Raw genomic sequence first — 18,383 nt, forward strand, 5'->3', positions numbered from 1 at the left:
CTGTCGTTTCAACTGTCCTACGTTTTGGATGGAGCAATTTGCAGGTTTTGTTGTTACGTTTAGTTAGCTGTTTTATGTCCCGCGTGGACATGTCATGTCTGTCAAAATGTCAGGCCAAGACACAACTGTCCCGCTTGTATGGAGTCCCTTGTAACTGCTACATTTGAATACTGCTATTTCGGAGGATATACGGAGTAACAGATACACATGCTTGTACACATACACACAGATAAATTCCTAGCTGAGAATAGCTCGTGCGTTACCGAATGGGGTATCCGAGCGATTCTCTACTTTATTAATTCTTCCATGATGCTATGTGGCAATAGTATGATCACTGAGTCGCTGAAGATTCAATAAGTCGAATTTCTCTTCTTACCTTCGTTGTTGAGGAAAAAGGTCCCGATCCCGGCACAACGCCATGATCCTCGCGACCCACCCCCATGGTACGAACCCATGTATCAGTACGATACGACACGCTCCGTATAATACATACGGTATTCATACAATGTATTCGCCGAATAAAACCGCGTTATGTCATTCGCCCGCGTTTAACTACTACAAGCTAGTGACTGATCACTATGGATCATGAGAAACGAAGGTGGACTTCAGACCAATCAGAGGCGCTGGAAGTATTTGAGATGAACCCTTGTTGCCCTGCAGGGTCAATCCCTGCTTAGCGCTTACGGGCATTGTCAATGACATTCAATCTCGACAAGGAATGTATGGGGACATGGGCATGCTTGTATAGACAGGGTATATTTTATATTATATCTTAGGTTGTATAACTGCAATAGCACGTTTCTGACTGCTTACTTGGTTTACTACGTATGCTGCTGATACTCTGACCCTGGCAGTGAACGGCACCGCAGACAGAACAGAAAAGAAAAAAAAAAAAAAGTGGAGCGAACGGCTCTCTCGCGTCTGCTGGGCCTGTTGGCTGTTGTTTCCGGACTGTCGGGCCAAAAGACAGACGGCAAAGGCCCGAGCGTCCCCGTAGCAGATTTAGTTAGCCAGGAAACTTGATAAATAAAATCTCCTAGCTTGCTATTTACACAGGTTTAGGCTATTCTGGTGACCCATACTCACGGCAAATATTCGCATAGTGTTCTGTATAGGGAGCATCAAGGTTAACCATTACGTGGACCCCACGATTGATGCACATCAGCAAACTTGACACGCACCCGTTGTATGAGACTGAAATGTGTAATCTCCCTATTCCAGCAAAATGCGGACCCCCAACAAAGAAGTCGTAGTAGTAACTATAGAGCATGTTCCCGTATGTGCAACCTCAGCCTGTACCTCGCGCGGGGTTCCGAGGATTCGGCCTCCGCTGTCTCTCGTAAACGGTCCATTTTTGCTTATGCTTATGCCCTGTACCTCTGTACAAGGCGGAGTAACACATCTGTCATCGCCCTTGAGTGCTGGTCAACCAAGCTTCCTCGTGCATCTGTTCTGTGTACATATCCCTGACAGTGTTCGGGATTCAATATGTATCCCGTCGGGGACCTTGTCTCCGGGTGGTTCCCGAGGCTTCTCCTCGGGCTGTGATCCGTCCGATTTCCTATTTGGGGATTAGCTTGGGAAATGTTAATAACGCCTCAATTTGTTTTGTTAACGAAGGGTAGGGTATGACTGCGCTACTTTGGTGCTTTCTCCATAGACTACACTATCTTAATCTATTTGTGCTATTATTATCCGATCTCGTAGCGACTTGTACATTGTTTCGTTATTTGACCCCATCACATCCAGCGTCCCAGGAGCTAGCTATTGCTACTCCAGCCCAGAAGCATTCGATCTTGGCTCGGGACATAAGACATGGGACGGGCCCATCGAACGCGCACAACAACCTCATGCCCATTGCAGATCGTTCCATCTTGCGACCGAACTATTGAGTTTATTGTGGGATGGGCTCCATCTACCACTCCAGATCTGGTATCCAATTCGATACCGCCGATTACTGAAATGCTTCTCTCCCATATGTCTGGGCGTTGCAAAGCAGTCCCACATGTCTTGCCGTACTCTGGTACGCCGTGATTCCTCCGTACACGGTGGTCTACGTATCCAGATGTCCGTGCAAGATGAAAACGGATATCCCGCTGTCAGGCGAGTTTTTCCGGGATTTGTTCGGTGCGTTGAGCGTGCTCTCTGTGAATTCCGTTATCTGTCTTCCTGAGCATTCTTTCGGGCAAATGGCGCTAGCCAGCCATAAAAGACATCCATAACCACGAGACGACATGCATCAATAATTTCTATCTACAGATCCAATCTAGACCAGAATAAATCCTATCCTCACAAAAGAAAATAACAAAGAGAAAAGGAAAACCTAATCAATCCCAGTTACCAGGTTCAGATCTCGAAACTATTCCCGGCCGGGGCTGAAGATCGTGCACTGCACATACCCCCGACTCAGCCAGCGAGGCCAGAAGGAATTTATTTCCCTTACAGCATAGCCTGCGCCCTAACTAGCAGAAAACTCACTAATGAGAATTTCCTTTTGCCCCCTTCCAGAATCGGTTTAGAAGTGCGAGGAGTGAAATTTGGCGGGTTGAGGTGTGAGGTTTATCGCCGGAGAAAGCGAACCCAATTCACGGGGCCCCATACTCGTCATCTTCATCATGGCCCCCTTTCAAGCGATACGAACAAAGAAGGTAGGTGGACTGACTCCCATTATTGTCCGCCGCGTGACCGTTGGAAAAGCGTGGTTGTAAAGTTCGTGTTGGATTCTATCCCTTTCCTCCTGTCGGTTCCTCCGACGGGCTCATTTTTGGTCTTTCCGTTTTCGGTGATTGTGGCTTGAGTACGCGTGACTTGTGGCTTTGTTGTGGCGCGGCTGAGTTCTTTCCTGTTTGGGACAGGCACTACTGCATATTATTGAATTTGCATGTAAGCGAGGTTCAGCTGAACATGCAGGGTTTGTAGACGTCATTAATGTACTAGAAAGGGTGGTGGCATTGGTCTGGACTCATTCCTAAAAGCAATATGTACTAATCGGGTGGCTCGATCGTGATCGAGAGGTCATGGCGGTAGTGACGTCTGACTGGAAGTGTGATAGTGCTCGGACTACCAGAAGTATGGCAGCGTAATGCTCAATTGCCAGGTAGCACGCAGTATTCACCATGGGTGCCATAGACAAAATCAATCGGTCCATCAAATCATTCGCTTGCACTCCATATATATATATATCTTCGCTTAGGGCAAGTCAATGACGGAGGCTCATCCTTGTATTCTTGACAATGTTGTAACTAATGTCAATAACATGACTGTAACTGGTACTTAGACTGACAACTAGAATGGATGTCGGCATCTTTTCTTGTCCCTATAGTCCAAAAGGAACGCAAATAACCTTCCAAGTAGGCCAATTGCACGGATCCGTAGGACTCGTTCCCGGAATAGGATATGGATTAAACATCCTATGGCGCTCAATCAGATAGCCCCACGCCTAGAGAACTGAGCAATCTCTACTGTTCTACTTATCGTCCCTTCCAACTGATTCGGAGCGCATCGAAATCAGAGACTTCACCAGATGGGCAACCAATCGACTCAAAGTCTACCATAGTGATGGCGTCTGTACTCCTTGAGTAGAGAATATTGTGCTATTGCACCAGTAAAATATGCCGCTCACAGCATTGACGTGGTTTTGCCACACTGTGAACAGATGTAGCTTCTCTCGAATATGCTAGATAGTATGCTAGATGCTGCTTAAATGCTTTTAGGCCATCGGCTGGATAAAGGTATATTTCGAAGGAAAAACTATAAAAAAGTTAAGCAGATCTAGGGGGACATATTGAACGAAGGGTACTCGTTTGACTGCCTGCAGCGTGGCAGCCGATCACAACTGAACGGAATTGAAATCATTTCTCACCGAGAAGGCTTTCAAGTCTTTCTCCTGCTAGTTAATCAAGTCATTTTGGATGCTCGGAAATAGGTTGGACACGGCTTTTGCGCCGCGCGTAGATTTTGTTCACTGCCCTGGGGCATCGTGCGGAGAACGCTGCACTCATTCCCCAGGATATTGCGCCATTCGCTGTATCTGCCATCGACTCTATGGATTCGATGACCCTGTGGAAGCTTCCGCTCAAACTACAAAAGTTCCTGTTGGCTTCATCCGATATACACAAGACAGAGCATCTGGCACAAGATCATATCCGTCCTCTCCGAAGAACACAGGGGATTCACTGGCAGCTATCCCGTTGGTATCGCAGGGTCGCAGTCTCCGAACATCTACTTTGACGTCAATCGTAGTGCCCCTGGAGAGTGAAAAGACCCAGTTAGGCCAACCTTTGGACCTGAACGTGGATGTGATCATCGCCTCTATGGGTGATTGATTTGACGAGGTTTGTACCTGTTCAGGATAGAAAACGCGAAGGACGCCATCATTGCAGTAAAACAAACACAATGCCTGTTGCACCGTACTAAACCAAGCGCTGGGTACTAGGACTAACTGAACTTTCAGCATACTTTAGTAAAATTTATATCATTGACTGCCATCTCCCTAAGAGTCGGCGCCTTTGGACTGTACTGGAGGCCCGACCAATTATCAAGGCGTAACAAGACCCTTCATGAAGACTCGAAGTCCCATTCAAGGTCATGGTATATTTCAAAAAGGCTGACGAGAACCTTTTCTCTGACTTCTTCCTCCGTCAATCCATCTGTCGTAGAACGGGTAACTCAAAATTTGAAGCTACCTTCCCCCCTGAGTTTTTTCTATTCGGTACATTTTGCGCCCTCCAAAATATGCACCATATGCTTGTGGACCACCATATGATGTGACCCCATATTAAGATCCAGAAAGTTTTTTTTTTTTCTCGAATGAAGTACTCCAGCCGCGAGGCCATGTCTTCGGAGAGGCATTGGCTGGACAATAACCGAGGTCCAGAATGTCTTGAATTCTCCAAATGCTGTCTGCCCGGCAGATAGAGTGGCCTTTGGCTCTGTTAAAGCAGGATGTCAGATCGGTGCTCGTGAGAGATCGCAGGGCCCTCAATTTCTCCAGCATAGTATTTAGTAGGGTGTTTTCCCGAGTTGCCTCATGTCTCTGTCGTCCTATCCAGGGTCCAACGAGTTCCTCTAGTCTCGTTCCGTGAGGTAACCAAAAACCAAGCTGTGGTGTGTTCCCGGCAAAGTCTCTTCAGAATAGATCTCAAGAGAACTGTTTCAACAGGCTATTCAGCTTCGTTTCGTCCGACTTGCCAAGGATTTGCTGACCAATCCACCGCTCAACTATCAGCTACCAGTACACACAAGATCGAAATATCACTATCGCCAGCCACTTCCTTGTGGGGAGGAAAGGCCTGTCTGCCATGTCTGTGCCGTGACTGAGACAATCATTGCCTAGGGTGAAGCAGTTTAGCAAATCGGTAGTAGTCTTCACAGAGTTGGTTGCCGGCCACGATCATGCCATGGGAATAGTCAAGGACTTAGATATTCCCACGCCAATCACATAATGTCAAGGTATTGCCGTGGAAGTGTTTCAATATCCTTTTGAATGCTGTCCCTTCATATTACATCATTCACTTCCACAGTGTGTATGCCGAAGTAAATACTGGCCAGCTCCAAAGACAGTGCTGTGAGGAGTACTGAATAAATGTGGTAGTTTTGATACTACATCTTGTCGAGGACTCCCAACATTCACTTTGAATAATTTGAAGCTGATCCTGCGGAAGACGTAGCCATCTTGATATATGCATCATTCCTGATTCCGAATGTGGTTTATAGACTTTTCCTCGCCGCATTATGTTGATTTTCTCGATTGTATGGAAGAAAAGAGCCCAAGAAGGATGATTGACGGCGTTGAAGTCACTCCGCACGCGCTTTTCCTAATCGGGCGGTCTGAAAGGCGAGCCGCAGAGTTCGCGATCAACATCAGTCACAACTCACCTGCTTTCCCACCTCCCCAGAGCTTTACATTTGGCATCTACTCAATAGCATATTACTTTTCTTATATTATCAAGGTCTACTTCTACTCTCTCTACGACGCGGATTCTCCATCATGGAGGTCGCCGACATACAACAACAAGCAACAAATGGCACCGCTCCGGCCAACACGGACATGGACATTGATATGGACCTCGATCTTGGTCCCCTTCCAGAGCCAGAGCCAGAGCCAATTGAAGCTGTGAGTGCGCACGATATGAATATGACGCCAACCCGGTCGAACTTTTCTAACTCCCCGCCGCTTCTGCTAGGAGCCCGAGGCGACAACATCATTCGGCCATGACGGTGCTTTCGACGCCCAAACAGCAGAAGCGCAATACGAAAAAGTTCACATCCGAGGCGTCGACGATCTAACGACAGATAACATCAAACAATTCGCCATCGACCATTTCACCACCGAACAGCCTACCCGCATCGAATGGATCGATGACACGTCCGCGAATATCATCTACTCGTCGCCGGAGGTTGGTCTCCAGGCGTTAGCTGCCCTTACACAAGTTGGGGAGGATGAGGACACATTCACGTTACCTCTGCGTCTGCGTTCGGCCAAGCTCCTGTCATCACATCCCGACTCTGTCCTCCAGGTGAGAGCAGCGGTGAAAACGGATCGGAAGAAGCCTCGTGCGCACGAAGCGAGTCGGTTCTACCTTATGCACCCGGAACATGACCCGCGGGAGAGGTTGCGAATGGAACTTTCAGAAAGGAGGCGTCAAGGCGGGGACTCCGGTGATGGCGATTATAGGAGGAGACGGTTTGACGGTCGGGAGCTTCGACGACGGCGGGACCGTGATAATGACGAGCTCATAAGCGCGGACATGTATGATGATTCTGGTGCTGGTGCTGGTGATTCTGAGCGGAGACGTGGAGGGCGACGCGAACTGTTCCCCGACGAAGGGGGTTCGTCGGGCCGTCTTCGAAACCGCAGTGCATCCCCCGGACGAGACACCTTGGAGAGTGACCGACTGCTATCGGATCGGTCTGAACGGCGATTCAGAGAGCGATCTCCCCGTCGGAGCGGAGCGAAGGAACTTTTCCCAGCCAAGTCGAAATCAAAAGCACGCGAGCTTTTCCCAACCAAGTCGGAATCCAACGAACGCGAGCTTTTCCCGAATAAAACCACAAACAGTTACCTTAAGAAAGAACTCTTCCCGAGCAAAGTCAGCAACCACCGCCGGACCGACGCTATCGATGCCGCGGATGAGACACTGTCGAGCAGAATCACAGCTCCGGTTGGTGATTCACGGAACAGGGGCGTCGAGCTCTTCCCTGAGTCTTCCAACAACGGTGGTGTCAGCATTCGTGGGACAGCGCGAGACGAAGGCTTCTCAATCCGTGGATCTTCCAATGGCCTGTCGATAAAGGGCAAGGGAGCATCGGTCAAGGAATTATTCCCGTCCACGTACAGCTCGAATGCCGGGAAGGAGCTGTTTTCGAACAGAATCGAAGGGCGAGGAGGCCCAAGACGGAGGGCAGAGGACATGTTTGGTTGAGTTTGATATATGGCATGGCATGGCATGGTCGGAGTTGATATTCATAAAAAACATAGATAATCATGTTGATAATCTCTACTTTTATTGCTAAGAAAAGATACCTAAATCGATATCCAGCGTGAATTTTTGATTCCATTTTTTTTTTATATCATTGCAGCGAATAGCTTCAAATAGGCAATTGGTCCAGTCAACGTGATTGGACCGGCCGACCTATGGCCAGAATTCCCTAGATTGAGATCAAACTCCCCAAACCAACCACAACAATGGCTACAACGACCCAATCAGCTTCTTTGGCTAGTACTCTAGTCGCCCGCTTCCTGCGGTCGAACAACTTCAGCGATACCCTGAATACTTTCATCCACGAGGCGGGACTATCAGCAGATGTGGGGCAGACCGACAGTGGAAACGACTGGACCATCGAAGAAGTGCTCGAAGAGAAGAAAGCATTCGACAAAAGCGTTAATTTCGAACGATATAACGAGGATGAGAAGAAGGATGTATGGACTGTCCCAGGTATGTCTTTTTTCTCTTCTTCCGAGAACAGGAACAGATAACTAACTCCATCAGCACCATCAAAACCAACAATCATCCAAACACCAACATCCTCAAACCTCCTAGCTGCATCTGTTGAGCCATGGCAACAACAAACAAATGACAACCCATCACCCTGCCTAGTCGCCACAGGCGCAGACAGACAACTCCATGTCTTCAAGACAGCCGAGGGGAATGAACTCGTCAAGTCCTTTGCTGGTCACTCCGACTCGCCCATTCTGTCTTATGTATCCGTCCGCAATGGCAGATATGTTTTCATGACCAATATGTCTGGCCAGCTTATTCTGCAGCGCGGGGAAGAGGTTCTGGGGAAGAGGAAGGATCATGGGAAATATGCGGTTAAGGTTGTTGCGCATGAGGATCCTTCGGGGAAGGTGTTGGTTGCTACTGCGGGTTGGGACTCGAAAATTTGCGTTTATGAGTTTAACATCCCTGAAGGAGATGAGGAGGTGGCTATGGACCAGCCTGTTGCGTACATCAACCTGGACACTAAACCGGAGACTATGCTGTTCGTCAAGCATGTTGATCTGGGACATACGCTGCTGCTTGTTTCAAGACGGGACTCGACGCATCTCTATTACTACCAAGTTGATTCCACGGGGCAGACTACACCATACGAATGCAGACTACTCGGAAAACAGAACCTGGCACCTCACTCCAACGCCTGGGTCACGTTTTCCCCCTCCAGCCTAGCCCTGCATCCACACGACCCCGGTCTCCTCGCAGTCGCAACATCATCCCTCCCGCACATGAAAGCAATCATCGTGCGATTGCTCTTCCCATCAGCAGAAAGCTTCAACCCCGAATTCGAACCCCAGCCACCCATGGAACCTATTACCCAAGCCACTCAAGCATTCGAGGCCCTGGCACTCCAGAACCGCGAAGACGCGGCTATTCTAATTCAGGCGAACACGTTTGCGCCGCAGACGGCGTACTCGACGCCGCAGGTTGTGTGGAGGCCCGATGGGTCTGGGGTTTGGGTTAATGGGGATGATGGGGTGGTGAGGGGGGTTGAGGCAAGGACGGGGAAGGTTATGGGTATGTTGAACATGGGGCATGATGTTGGGTGTAAGGTGAGGACTATTTGGGCGGGATGGGTTGAGGTTGAGGGCGTTAAAGAGGAGTGGGTTGTTAGTGGTGGGTTTGATAAGAAGCTGATTGTTTGGAAGGGGTAGATTTATTTTAATTTATCTTCATCATGACAATCCAAGCTATATAATCTACAGATGTCGCCTTCCGTCCATGCACCCCGGGGCCATTGGGTAGGCAAAGGGTGTTTGGTAATTGGAGGCATGTCTTATTTCGGCACGTTAGATAATCCTTCAGCAATCGCGCATTGAAATGACGCGGTGCTGTACACACATATGCCTTGCTCTAAAACAAGTGAATCAAAAAACCAATGAAGAAAACCGGTTCTTTGTTGATAGTGGGAAGCGATTCTACCTGACCGTAGAAAGGAACCAAGGTGTAGGCAACAGCTACCCCTTTCAAAAGCCGTGGCATCGAGACAAAAATAATGAATTTATTTAACCGTCATCGCGCGAAACCAGCCAGGCTATTCGACATGACGTTCGACGTGTTTTGTCATCGCACGTTAAAATGACCAACCCAAGTAGCTCTCCATTATTTTTATACCCGTTTATGCGACCTCACGCTTGCCCTCCTTGCGCTCCTTCTGTGGGGTTGTTAGCCGGTTCTCTCGGAAATTGTATCGATATGGGTATTGCGAATCAGGTTCAACGCACCAGAGCCTTCATGGTACCGTGGAGAGCGTAGCGGTGGTTGCGGCGGAACTTGGGGTCGACACCCTTGAGCGAGGGGTAACGCTGGGTCTTAGGCTTCTTGATACTGTTGTGGGAGTCGATATCAGTGGGCTGTTCTTTTTGCTCGTTCGTTTGGTCTTCCTCAGAGAAAGAAGCGTATTGCATGCAGGCGTTGGTTTGGGTTCATCCCCAAGGATCCCCCAACATCCAAACCCCAACATCATACCCTCCTCCCATTCCCAGAAAACCCATCTTCAACACCAAATAAATGTGTATACGCACCCGTTACGGTGAGCCTTCTGGCTGTTGTGGTGCTGCGATGCGTTCTTGGACTCTGCACAAAAAAAGGACGTCAAGTCAGCGCTTCCGCCTCAGAAAAACCGCATTGTCGAAAGATTCCCATAACAGCATTTCGATATAGGGTAATCCAGATAGGGTCGCACGTACTGGCCATTTTGACGGAATGTGTCGCAACGAGGAGAGTGGACGTTGAATTGGCGGATTGTCGAAGAGGTTCTCCGTCAGCTGTGCAAAAGGTCCGACGAGCCAAGTCCGGCTCGGCTAGGGCTGCCGTTGTGTGGGATTTCGCTTACGGGGACGCTTCGGCGGGTGGGAGAGGCCAGTCATGCAGTGCTATTCTCGGAGTACAAGTACTCTCTGACTCTAGTTCTTTTGCTAGATGGAGATGTATTTTAAATCTTTTTGAATATTCCTCTCCCTTGATTTTCTGCACTCTTTCATACTGTCTTTGACAGTTGTACTTTGGACCAACTTTGAGGGACAATGCTGACAAAGCGCATCTGGAGCCATGGCATCGTTGGCTTTGTCTCTGTCCTTAAGAGTCTACTCCATACTCCGTACTGTAGTTCATAGTGCTGATTTGCCGTGAAGAGCGTTTGCCCAGCTGCAGGCAATATCTGTTAAGAGAAGAGCAAAAGAACCCGAGGTCTCAATCTATGTTAAAATCACGTGATATCAAATTATGTCACGTGAATTGATCGATGCAACTTTTTGCTGATTGTCATGATGGAGACTTAATTGAGCCAACAGTCGTGGCCGTTTCGCAGGCGGAAATCTGGTACTCCAATTACTCTTAACTCCAGGGCAATTGACTTGATTATGCGTCTCTGTCGGGACATAACATCCGCTTCGTAGACAAGGCAGTCGGGCGTAATAGCATATATTCTTCCCAGATATTACGCGCTTTCACATTGCAGCTATGTCGTATGTCAAAGCACCCGGTAATTATTTAAGCAGAATCGTAGTACTACTTGTACGTACTGAAGTGAGTCCATCCGACGTTCGCAAAGCAGTTCCGCAGCACGTGACCGCAGAGCCGCTAGGGAACAACCGGCATCCGACCCTCGCGACTTTCACCTCAACCCAGCTTCACGAGGGACAACTTCACCACCCCGCGCTTCCGTCTATTGCAAGATGAACTCCTTCCGTTTTGCTCGCTCTGCCCTCCGGGCCCGCCCCTCCGTCTTCAGCATGCCTGTCCAGCGCAGAGGCTACGCTGAGGCCGTGTCGGACAAGATCAAGCTTTCTCTGACCCTCCCTCACCAGGTACGACAACTCCGGGTCCCCACGGGACCATTCGCAAGACAATTGTTCTTTTAACTGACGAATATGCGATACTAGACCATCTTCAACTCGACCGGCGTGTATGTCAATCTTGCGTCCTGCCTCGACCCGCACGCTCCATGTTTTTTCGGTCCCCACATCTTCGACTTGAAGACGTATACTGATGAATCTTTCCGATGAAACAGTGTCCAGGTCAATATCCCCGCCGAGTCTGGTGAGATGGGTGTCCTCGCCAACCACGTTCCCTCCATTGAGCAGCTCAAGCCCGGTCTCGTTGAGGTTATGGAGGAGGGCGGCGCCAGCAAGAAGTTCTTCCGTATGTCCGATATTCAAGTTTTCGACCTTGATTTGCGATAAAATGAATTCGAATGCGCCGCGGCTAGGTATTGAGATGTACCCAGGGCTAACACTTGTCGCTATTCTAGTCTCCGGTGGTTTCGCCGTTGTCCAGCCTGACTCTCAGTTGAGCATCAACGCCGTCGAGGGTTACCCTCTTGAGCAGTTCAGCGCTGACGTAAGTTTTCTATATTTGTCCACTTCTAATTGCCTGTAGGACCAAGCTGATTGTATATTTCAATACAGGCTGTCCGCGCTCAGGTTGCTGAGGCGCAGAAGGTTGCCGGCGGTAACGGCAGCGAGCAGGACATTGCTGAGGCCAAGATTGAGCTTGAGGTATGATCATTTTAGACTAAAGACTTATCTCTGTCGTATACTGACAACGCTACTAGGTTCTGGAGACCCTGCAGTCTCTCCTGAAATAGATGTTTGATGTACATATCCAGCAGCTTCGATCATGAACTTGTAGAACTAAATCAATTCTCTTAAGAGGCTACTCTAATAGAATTGTGTCACGTCTACTTATTTTTACTTTCCTTCTGTGCTTTTGTACGGATTCTTGGTTTTCTAACATTCCACGGTTGCGCCTTCCTAACATGGTGCACCTCGATCTACTTCCCCTCATCTTTCATTCTCCCTCTTTTTCCTTCTAACAGTTGATAGATTCACCAGACGAAACCACCAATTTCTGTTTTCTGTTTCTTTTTTCGTATTAACTCACTGGAGTCAAAGCAGGCATCCAAACGATGAATCCACCTTCGTCTCCGTCAAGCCCGTTCTCGCCCACCCGGCCTTCGAGACTCATCCTACACCAATGCTCTCTGAGCGAAGCTCAAACGCAGCTTCGAGTGTCCCCTGGAAGATTACGACTCTACGCATCAGAAGCAGACAATGATGCACAGAGAAACGAGCGCAATGAAACGAACACACCGCCAGTCTCTAGCGCCTACAGCACCCCCTGCAAATCACCGGATCTCCCCATCGACAAATCCTTCTCTTACGATGCAAAGGAAGAACCAAGCGGTCTTAAAACACCGTCGCCTGTCAGCTATCGTGCAAATCGCTTTCGCTTAGACCTCGATTCGCTGGACATCACTTCAGGGACAGCAAGCAACTTGAAGCCAGTCTGGTTAAAGGAAGACAGCTACGACAGTCACAGTCTCAACAGTATCCCGGAAGTATGGAAGCCGCCAAAGCCACGAAAACCGTCGTTCCTCATTGCTCCAGGCTCGACTGTTTTCGATACTATGCCAAATCCTTCCGAGAATGCTCAATACCCTACATACACCGGTCTGGGTGCGGAACAGGACCAGCAGGATACGAAACTACCGCTGTCTTCTGGTGCTTATAGACCTCGCAAAATCTGTTTGGATGTTAACCAAGCGACGAGGAAACAAGGGGGTACCGGGGTTGGTAGGTCTCGAGGACAAGCAAGGAAGATTATCTGGCGCCCTTCGCTACGATCAGCCCCGTATCGCACTCCTGCGGAGACTTACCAGATACTGATTGATGATCCGGAGAGACCTTTTCCAATGCCTATTCCTACGATGGACAAATTACCGCTTCGTTGGGAAAGCTTGAAGTATCGATCATTGGATGGTCAAGAGACGGACAGGAGTGATGAGCGGGGCGATAATTTACTTCTATGTCTCAGCAAGAAGGTTTTCGAACTTGCTTTGGTTACTTTCTCACTAGATGAGTTTGAGCATTCTGGTCAATCGTCGGAGTCCAGTTCTCTGTTCCGAGTGGGATTTCGATTGTCAGTAACGCCACTCAAGACTTCGAACTTTCCAAACCGTGAGCAAAGAGTCATTTCGGGCTTTCCGGTTGACGATGCTGTCAATCTATTACGGCTGAGATTCGCTGTGCCGGTCTTGTTGCTACGCGCGATTTCTCTAATCACTGCTACCGCCCAAAGTCTGGGATCTTCGAAAGGTCTCACGACAATTGTCAGATTTATTACGGCGCTGTTCGTTTTACTTGTTATCACGGTCGTATGGATGTGTGACAAGCTTCGTTTGAATGCGACTTCTGGATGGAAGGTAGGCCCGAGAACGCCACGCTCATGGTTTTGACTCGACGGGAAATAGCCAAGTTTATATACAACTATATCGTGCCATGGTGCTCAAGGCGTTTCGCATGGAGCGCAACTCTGGTTAGATGTAGTATTAGAGCTTTGGAAACAATAATATATTCATTACTGTACTCGATGTATTCATCTTTGCTGATCAAGGGCATATGGCAAGTGATACAAAAAAGTTTTAACAGAAAGCAGATAGTAAACGTTCGAGGTCATAAAGGAAAACACGCCAGTAAACAAAGGAAAAGCAGAAAAAGAAATCATCATCATCATCCCATATGTTCAATTGCAGTCCATCATGAAGAACATGGTCACCCAGCATATCAAGGTGTCAACAAGGAAATAAGGCGAAACTTAGGGTAAGACGAGCAAAACCGGTGGAAAGAGGAACCTTTACTTCCACAATTAAGCAAAGTCCACACTACTTTGTCTCTCCCGTGCCCTAGCTCTTTCAGCCCGTCTCCGCCGGCGGTTATTCGCATAATCCCCACTAGCCTCCGTCCCCGTAAACGTCCCAGGACCAGGCGAAGCAAAACTCCCTGACCCATATGGCAGCGTCGAAGGAGGATGAGACTGACGCATCGGCGGAGGGGGAACACCGCTCATCCGCGAAGGATGCGGTGGCGCATACGAAGACGGCGGAATATTCGTGCTCGGAGCAGCGGAGTGTATATTCTCAGCTGCTGCTGCTCTTGCAGCGGCCTGCTGACGCTCCATTTCCTCCTGCTGCTGGCGCTCGATTTCCTCGACGCGGCGCCAGGTGTTGTTGCTGCCGCCTTCGTTGCCGGAGAGGGAGCTTGCGCTTTGGTTGCGGCGGCGGGAGGTGCGGCGTTCGCGGCGGCGGGCTTCGCGGTTGGCTGCGGCTTCTTCCTCTGTGAGGCGCCGCAGAGTGACGTGGCGGCCGTCGCTGGGGATTTTCAGTTCGACGGAGACTGGAGGGGAGGAGGCGTGGGTGTGGTCCGAGTGTTGGCGGCTGTTGCTGCGGCGGTGCTGGCGGCCTGGGATGGGGATTGGGGCGGCACCGGGCTCAGAGTCGTAGCCGGTTGTTTCGGAGGGCATGTCGTGATGGTGGCTGGGGGGTGCGGGTGGGAGGTCGGAGTGTTGGCCGTCGTAGGTGTTGCGGCGGGGAGGGCGTCCTGAGAGCAATGATTCCTCGTGTGGTGGTCTTGTCACATCGGACGTCACGTCAGTTGCGGCGTATAAGCCGTCTCTTCTGTGTCGTGGGTCGGTGTAGCGGCGTCGGTTGCTGTTTGCTCGCGCGAGTCTCTCGTCTTCCATCTCTTGTCGACGGATCTCTTCAAGACGACGTTGCTCGTTGCTCTTGCGGCCAAAGAGGTTCTTGAGTGCTCCTAGGGCACCGGCTCCGAATAACGCATTGCGGCCTGCGTTTGGACGGTCCTGGTCGTGATCGGTTAGGTAGGTGCTATTGTAGTAAGAGGAACCAGGGCTTTGTGGTCGACTCGGGGGCCTGCTTGGTGGTCGATAGAGAGGCGTTCGGTGAGTTTGCTCTGGCCGTCTGCCGTCTTCCATTCTGCTCATCGTCTCCTCGGTCATGCTGTCGCTTCGCGTATGCGCTCGACTATAAGTCCCCGACTCGGTGTCGTCATCACGGTTGCGCCTCTTGTCAAAGAACTTTTTGGCGAGGAAGCCGGCACCTCCAATTGCGCCTAGCTCGAGTAGCTTCTTGCCCCAGCCACCGCTGTCACGGTGCGATTCTTCGTCAGAGTACTTCTCGTCCATGTACGACGTATGGGAGTCATCATAATCGTGTTCTCTGCCTTTGTTCTGTGAGCGTCGCCGGAACAGCTGAGCCAAGCCAGCGCCTGCTGCTCCTAGGGCTGCCATTCGACCAAGGTTGCCGCCGTGGTGGTGTCCTTCGGAAGCTGAAGGCCCGGATACATAGCTAGCCCGACTATCGTATTCGCTGACCACTGGATAACCTTCTGTATCATATAGGTATGACAGCACGAAGAATGCGACGAAGAGCGTGAAGACTGCGATTGCGAACAGGATGAAGAAAACTTTTGGCGAGCCGTATAGAGTGAGACCCAATGGTATCTGGACGATACCCAGGATAGCGAGAATACGGCCGATCCAACGATGGATCTAGCGTCTGTCAGCAAAGAGAAAATCAATGCATGGAACAACCAGGCCTGCACTTACAACCAGCTTAAAGGGAACATGGTATCTCTTCTTGTTCCGCTCAATCCTATGCACCAGATAGCCCCACATGACCTGGAAAATGACAAGCACATAGATTGCCAATCCAATGCCATGGTGAGGATTCGACAAGCTCCGTTCAGGCCCGACAGCAAACCAGCCGAGCACAAACACAATGGTGCTTATAAACAAAGTCAAAACCTGACACCACACATGCAATTTGAAGGCCCAGTATGGATTCCATCGCGAATAGTATCGTATGATTAGAACGGATGCGGGAACGAGGCCGAGAAAGGCGATCGTCGCAAGAACACCATGGGCACATATCATTGTACGGTAATTGGGCATATCTCGAAACCGATTTCCCATGCCTGCTGCAGTCAGTCAAATATATACCAATCATCTAAAATGTCCGCGTGCACCCACCATTGTACTGCATTGTTTCAAAATTCAGACCCATCAAATTGGGCAAAAGAAATGTATCCCGACCCGAGTCCCATGTTCCATCACCAACGTGTAGAGTATTCGAGGAGTATGTACTGCTCCCAGGAGCAGACAGCTCCGGATTGGGCGACATGGTGCCCTCTTATCAATCGTAATCGTAAATCTCCCTCAAACGATTTCGATCTCGATAACTGGAATGTTGAAATCCGAAGGAGATCTATGCGATCCCCACCTCCGAAGAATGCACCATGCGTTGACAAAAAACGGAGTAGATCGATCCGGTATGCGCACTCCAGTAGCCAGCCGATGGTGATTACTGATGTGGAGGGTAAGAGATCGCGAACTCCAGGGACGTAGCTGACGAAAAGAGTGCCCTAAACGCCGGGAATAGTAGACGAAACAAGCGGGGGTGAGACGGGGGTGATGAGTTGTCAAAGTGAAAGTGAACCAAGCACCGTCCGAACGGCAATGTTTTTCAAAAAAGGCAAAAAAGGATGAATAAACAGCGAGAGATCGCGACGGCCGAAGAAAAAGAGGAGGCTGAGACCAACACGTAAAGCCGCCAGGGACACTCAGATCGGCGCATCAACTGTTTTCCGTTTGCGGTTTAGCGCGCCAACACATATCCAGGACAACCAGCCGCTGACTCATATTCTGCGGCTCTGCACCGCCTGCTAATTGGGGACTGATCGCGTGCTTATCTTATCAGTCTTAATTTGGCAACGACACTGCGTGATAACGCATCACCACGACATCGACATATCTCCTCTCCTTGTTCTTGCTCTTACCCTTATTCCTCAATTCCCTTCAATATCGAAAGGAAGAGGAGCTACTCCTGCAAACATGATATCCCAATATGAAATATTCATAAAGGCTCTATCCCGGTACGTCCCGTCCCATCCATAACCCTGCGAATACAACTGATAAGCAAACAAAAGCCTTCTAGGATGGATATAGTACGCTCCCACCAACCAAACCAAACTCCAATCCCCCAAATCAAGCCCTACTCACAATGAACTCACAGTATGCTCTGCTGGTCCGCATCCTTCTACCCCCAACCAATCGACAACTTCCGCCGCCGCTCAACAACCGGTCTAGCCATCGACTTCCCCACCGTCAATGTCCTCGGCTTCGCCTCCTACGCTGTATACACAGTCACCTTTCTCTACTCTCCTGTGATACGGAGCCAGTATGCAGCCCGACATCCGCAGTCCGAAGAGCCGACTGTGCGCGTCAATGACTTGGCGTTCGCGGTGCATGCCGTTTTCCTGAGTTCGTTGCTGTACTCGCAGTTCTTCCCGAGGATCTGGGGGTTTGAGGTCTCGAGGCATCAGAGGGCGAGTAAGCCGGTCAAGGGGATTTTCTGGGGGTGTTTGGTTGCCGTGGGGGTTGTTATTGGGGTTGTTCTGGCTGCGAGTCCGGATGGCGGATATGACCCCCGTACCTGGGCTTGGATTGACGTGGTAAGTACCTACAGTACCTATACCTGTACCTTTACCGCCAAGGAAAAAGACTGATGAGTACTCGCGAGTACTCGTACTAAACCTGAATAGATGTACGCCCTTTCCTACGTGAAACTACTCATCACCATCGTCAAATACGTGCCCCAGGCATGGCTCAACTACAAACGCAAGTCCACGGACGGGTGGCGCATCGAAATGATCCTATTGGACTTCACCGGTGGTGTGCTCTCTCTCATCCAGCTGTTGATCGACTCGAGCTTCACGCAGGACTGGAGCGGCGTCACAGGTAACCCCGCCAAGCTCCTCTTGTCTAACGTTTCGATTGTTTTTGATTTGCTGTTCATGGTGCAACACTACGTTCTTTACAGGGATGTGGAGAAGAAGGATCAGCGGAGGGGTCCTGGTCTGATTACTCCGCTCTTGTCGGAGCCGGATCATTTGTCGAGGAGTGCTCATATTTGATCACGCTCTATGTTGGTTACTATGTTGGCGTTAGATGAGATTTTTGATCTCTATAGACAATTTGGGAATAGGTTACTCGTACCCCTGATAGACAGAAACAAGGCTACGATTATAT

At 49.7% G+C, this 18,383-nt stretch overlaps 7 protein-coding genes across 7 annotated transcripts; 5 read left to right on the forward strand and 2 right to left on the reverse strand.

Annotated features, from left to right (window-relative positions):
• Nucleotides 1-5,989: 5,989 nt before the first annotated feature.
• On the forward strand, nt 5,990-7,424 carry ACHE_11748S (NCBP3 domain-containing protein; the record flags this gene model as incomplete). The annotated part of the gene is made up of 2 exons (XM_043276351.1): nt 5,990-6,115; nt 6,186-7,424. 2 exons carry the CDS (start codon nt 5,990-5,992, stop codon nt 7,422-7,424), a joined length of 1,365 nt encoding a protein of 454 aa, XP_043132868.1.
• A 263-nt stretch (nt 7,425-7,687) lies between these two features.
• Nucleotides 7,688-9,151, forward strand: ACHE_11749S (uncharacterized protein; the record flags this gene model as incomplete). Its single annotated transcript, XM_043276352.1, has 2 exons — nt 7,688-7,937; nt 7,992-9,151. The coding sequence occupies 2 exons, from the start codon at nt 7,688-7,690 to the stop codon at nt 9,149-9,151; spliced, it is 1,410 nt and encodes a 469-aa protein (XP_043132869.1).
• Nucleotides 9,152-9,615: 464 nt separating this feature from the next.
• Nucleotides 9,616-10,193, reverse strand: RPL29 (60S ribosomal protein eL29; the record flags this gene model as incomplete). The annotated part of the gene is made up of 4 exons (XM_043276354.1): nt 9,616-9,651; nt 9,722-9,824; nt 10,022-10,073; nt 10,187-10,193. 4 exons carry the CDS (start codon nt 10,191-10,193, stop codon nt 9,616-9,618), a joined length of 198 nt encoding a protein of 65 aa, XP_043132870.1.
• A 980-nt stretch (nt 10,194-11,173) lies between these two features.
• ATP16 (F1F0 ATP synthase subunit delta) lies at nt 11,174-12,084 on the forward strand (the record flags this gene model as incomplete). Its single annotated transcript, XM_043276355.1, has 6 exons — nt 11,174-11,305; nt 11,381-11,403; nt 11,509-11,639; nt 11,749-11,837; nt 11,906-11,995; nt 12,052-12,084. 6 exons carry the CDS (start codon nt 11,174-11,176, stop codon nt 12,082-12,084), a joined length of 498 nt encoding a protein of 165 aa, XP_043132871.1.
• A 321-nt stretch (nt 12,085-12,405) lies between these two features.
• On the forward strand, nt 12,406-13,734 carry ACHE_11752S (uncharacterized protein; the record flags this gene model as incomplete). The annotated part of the gene is made up of 1 exon (XM_043276356.1): nt 12,406-13,734. The coding sequence occupies one exon, from the start codon at nt 12,406-12,408 to the stop codon at nt 13,732-13,734; it is 1,329 nt and encodes a 442-aa protein (XP_043132872.1).
• A 410-nt stretch (nt 13,735-14,144) lies between these two features.
• On the reverse strand, nt 14,145-16,476 carry ACHE_11753A (uncharacterized protein; the record flags this gene model as incomplete). Its single annotated transcript, XM_043276357.1, has 3 exons — nt 14,145-15,845; nt 15,903-16,270; nt 16,326-16,476. The coding sequence occupies 3 exons, from the start codon at nt 16,474-16,476 to the stop codon at nt 14,145-14,147; spliced, it is 2,220 nt and encodes a 739-aa protein (XP_043132873.1).
• Nucleotides 16,477-17,186: 710 nt separating this feature from the next.
• Nucleotides 17,187-18,268, forward strand: ACHE_11754S (putative L-cystine transporter; the record flags this gene model as incomplete). The annotated part of the gene is made up of 4 exons (XM_043276358.1): nt 17,187-17,227; nt 17,282-17,299; nt 17,368-17,806; nt 17,897-18,268. 4 exons carry the CDS (start codon nt 17,187-17,189, stop codon nt 18,266-18,268), a joined length of 870 nt encoding a protein of 289 aa, XP_043132874.1.
• Between the last annotated feature and the right edge of the window lie 115 nt (nt 18,269-18,383).

The sequence above is a fragment of the Aspergillus chevalieri genome, chromosome 1 (assembly GCF_016861735.1).
Source record: "Aspergillus chevalieri M1 DNA, chromosome 1, nearly complete sequence".
NCBI classification, from domain to species: Eukaryota; Fungi; Ascomycota; class Eurotiomycetes; order Eurotiales; family Aspergillaceae; genus Aspergillus; species Aspergillus chevalieri.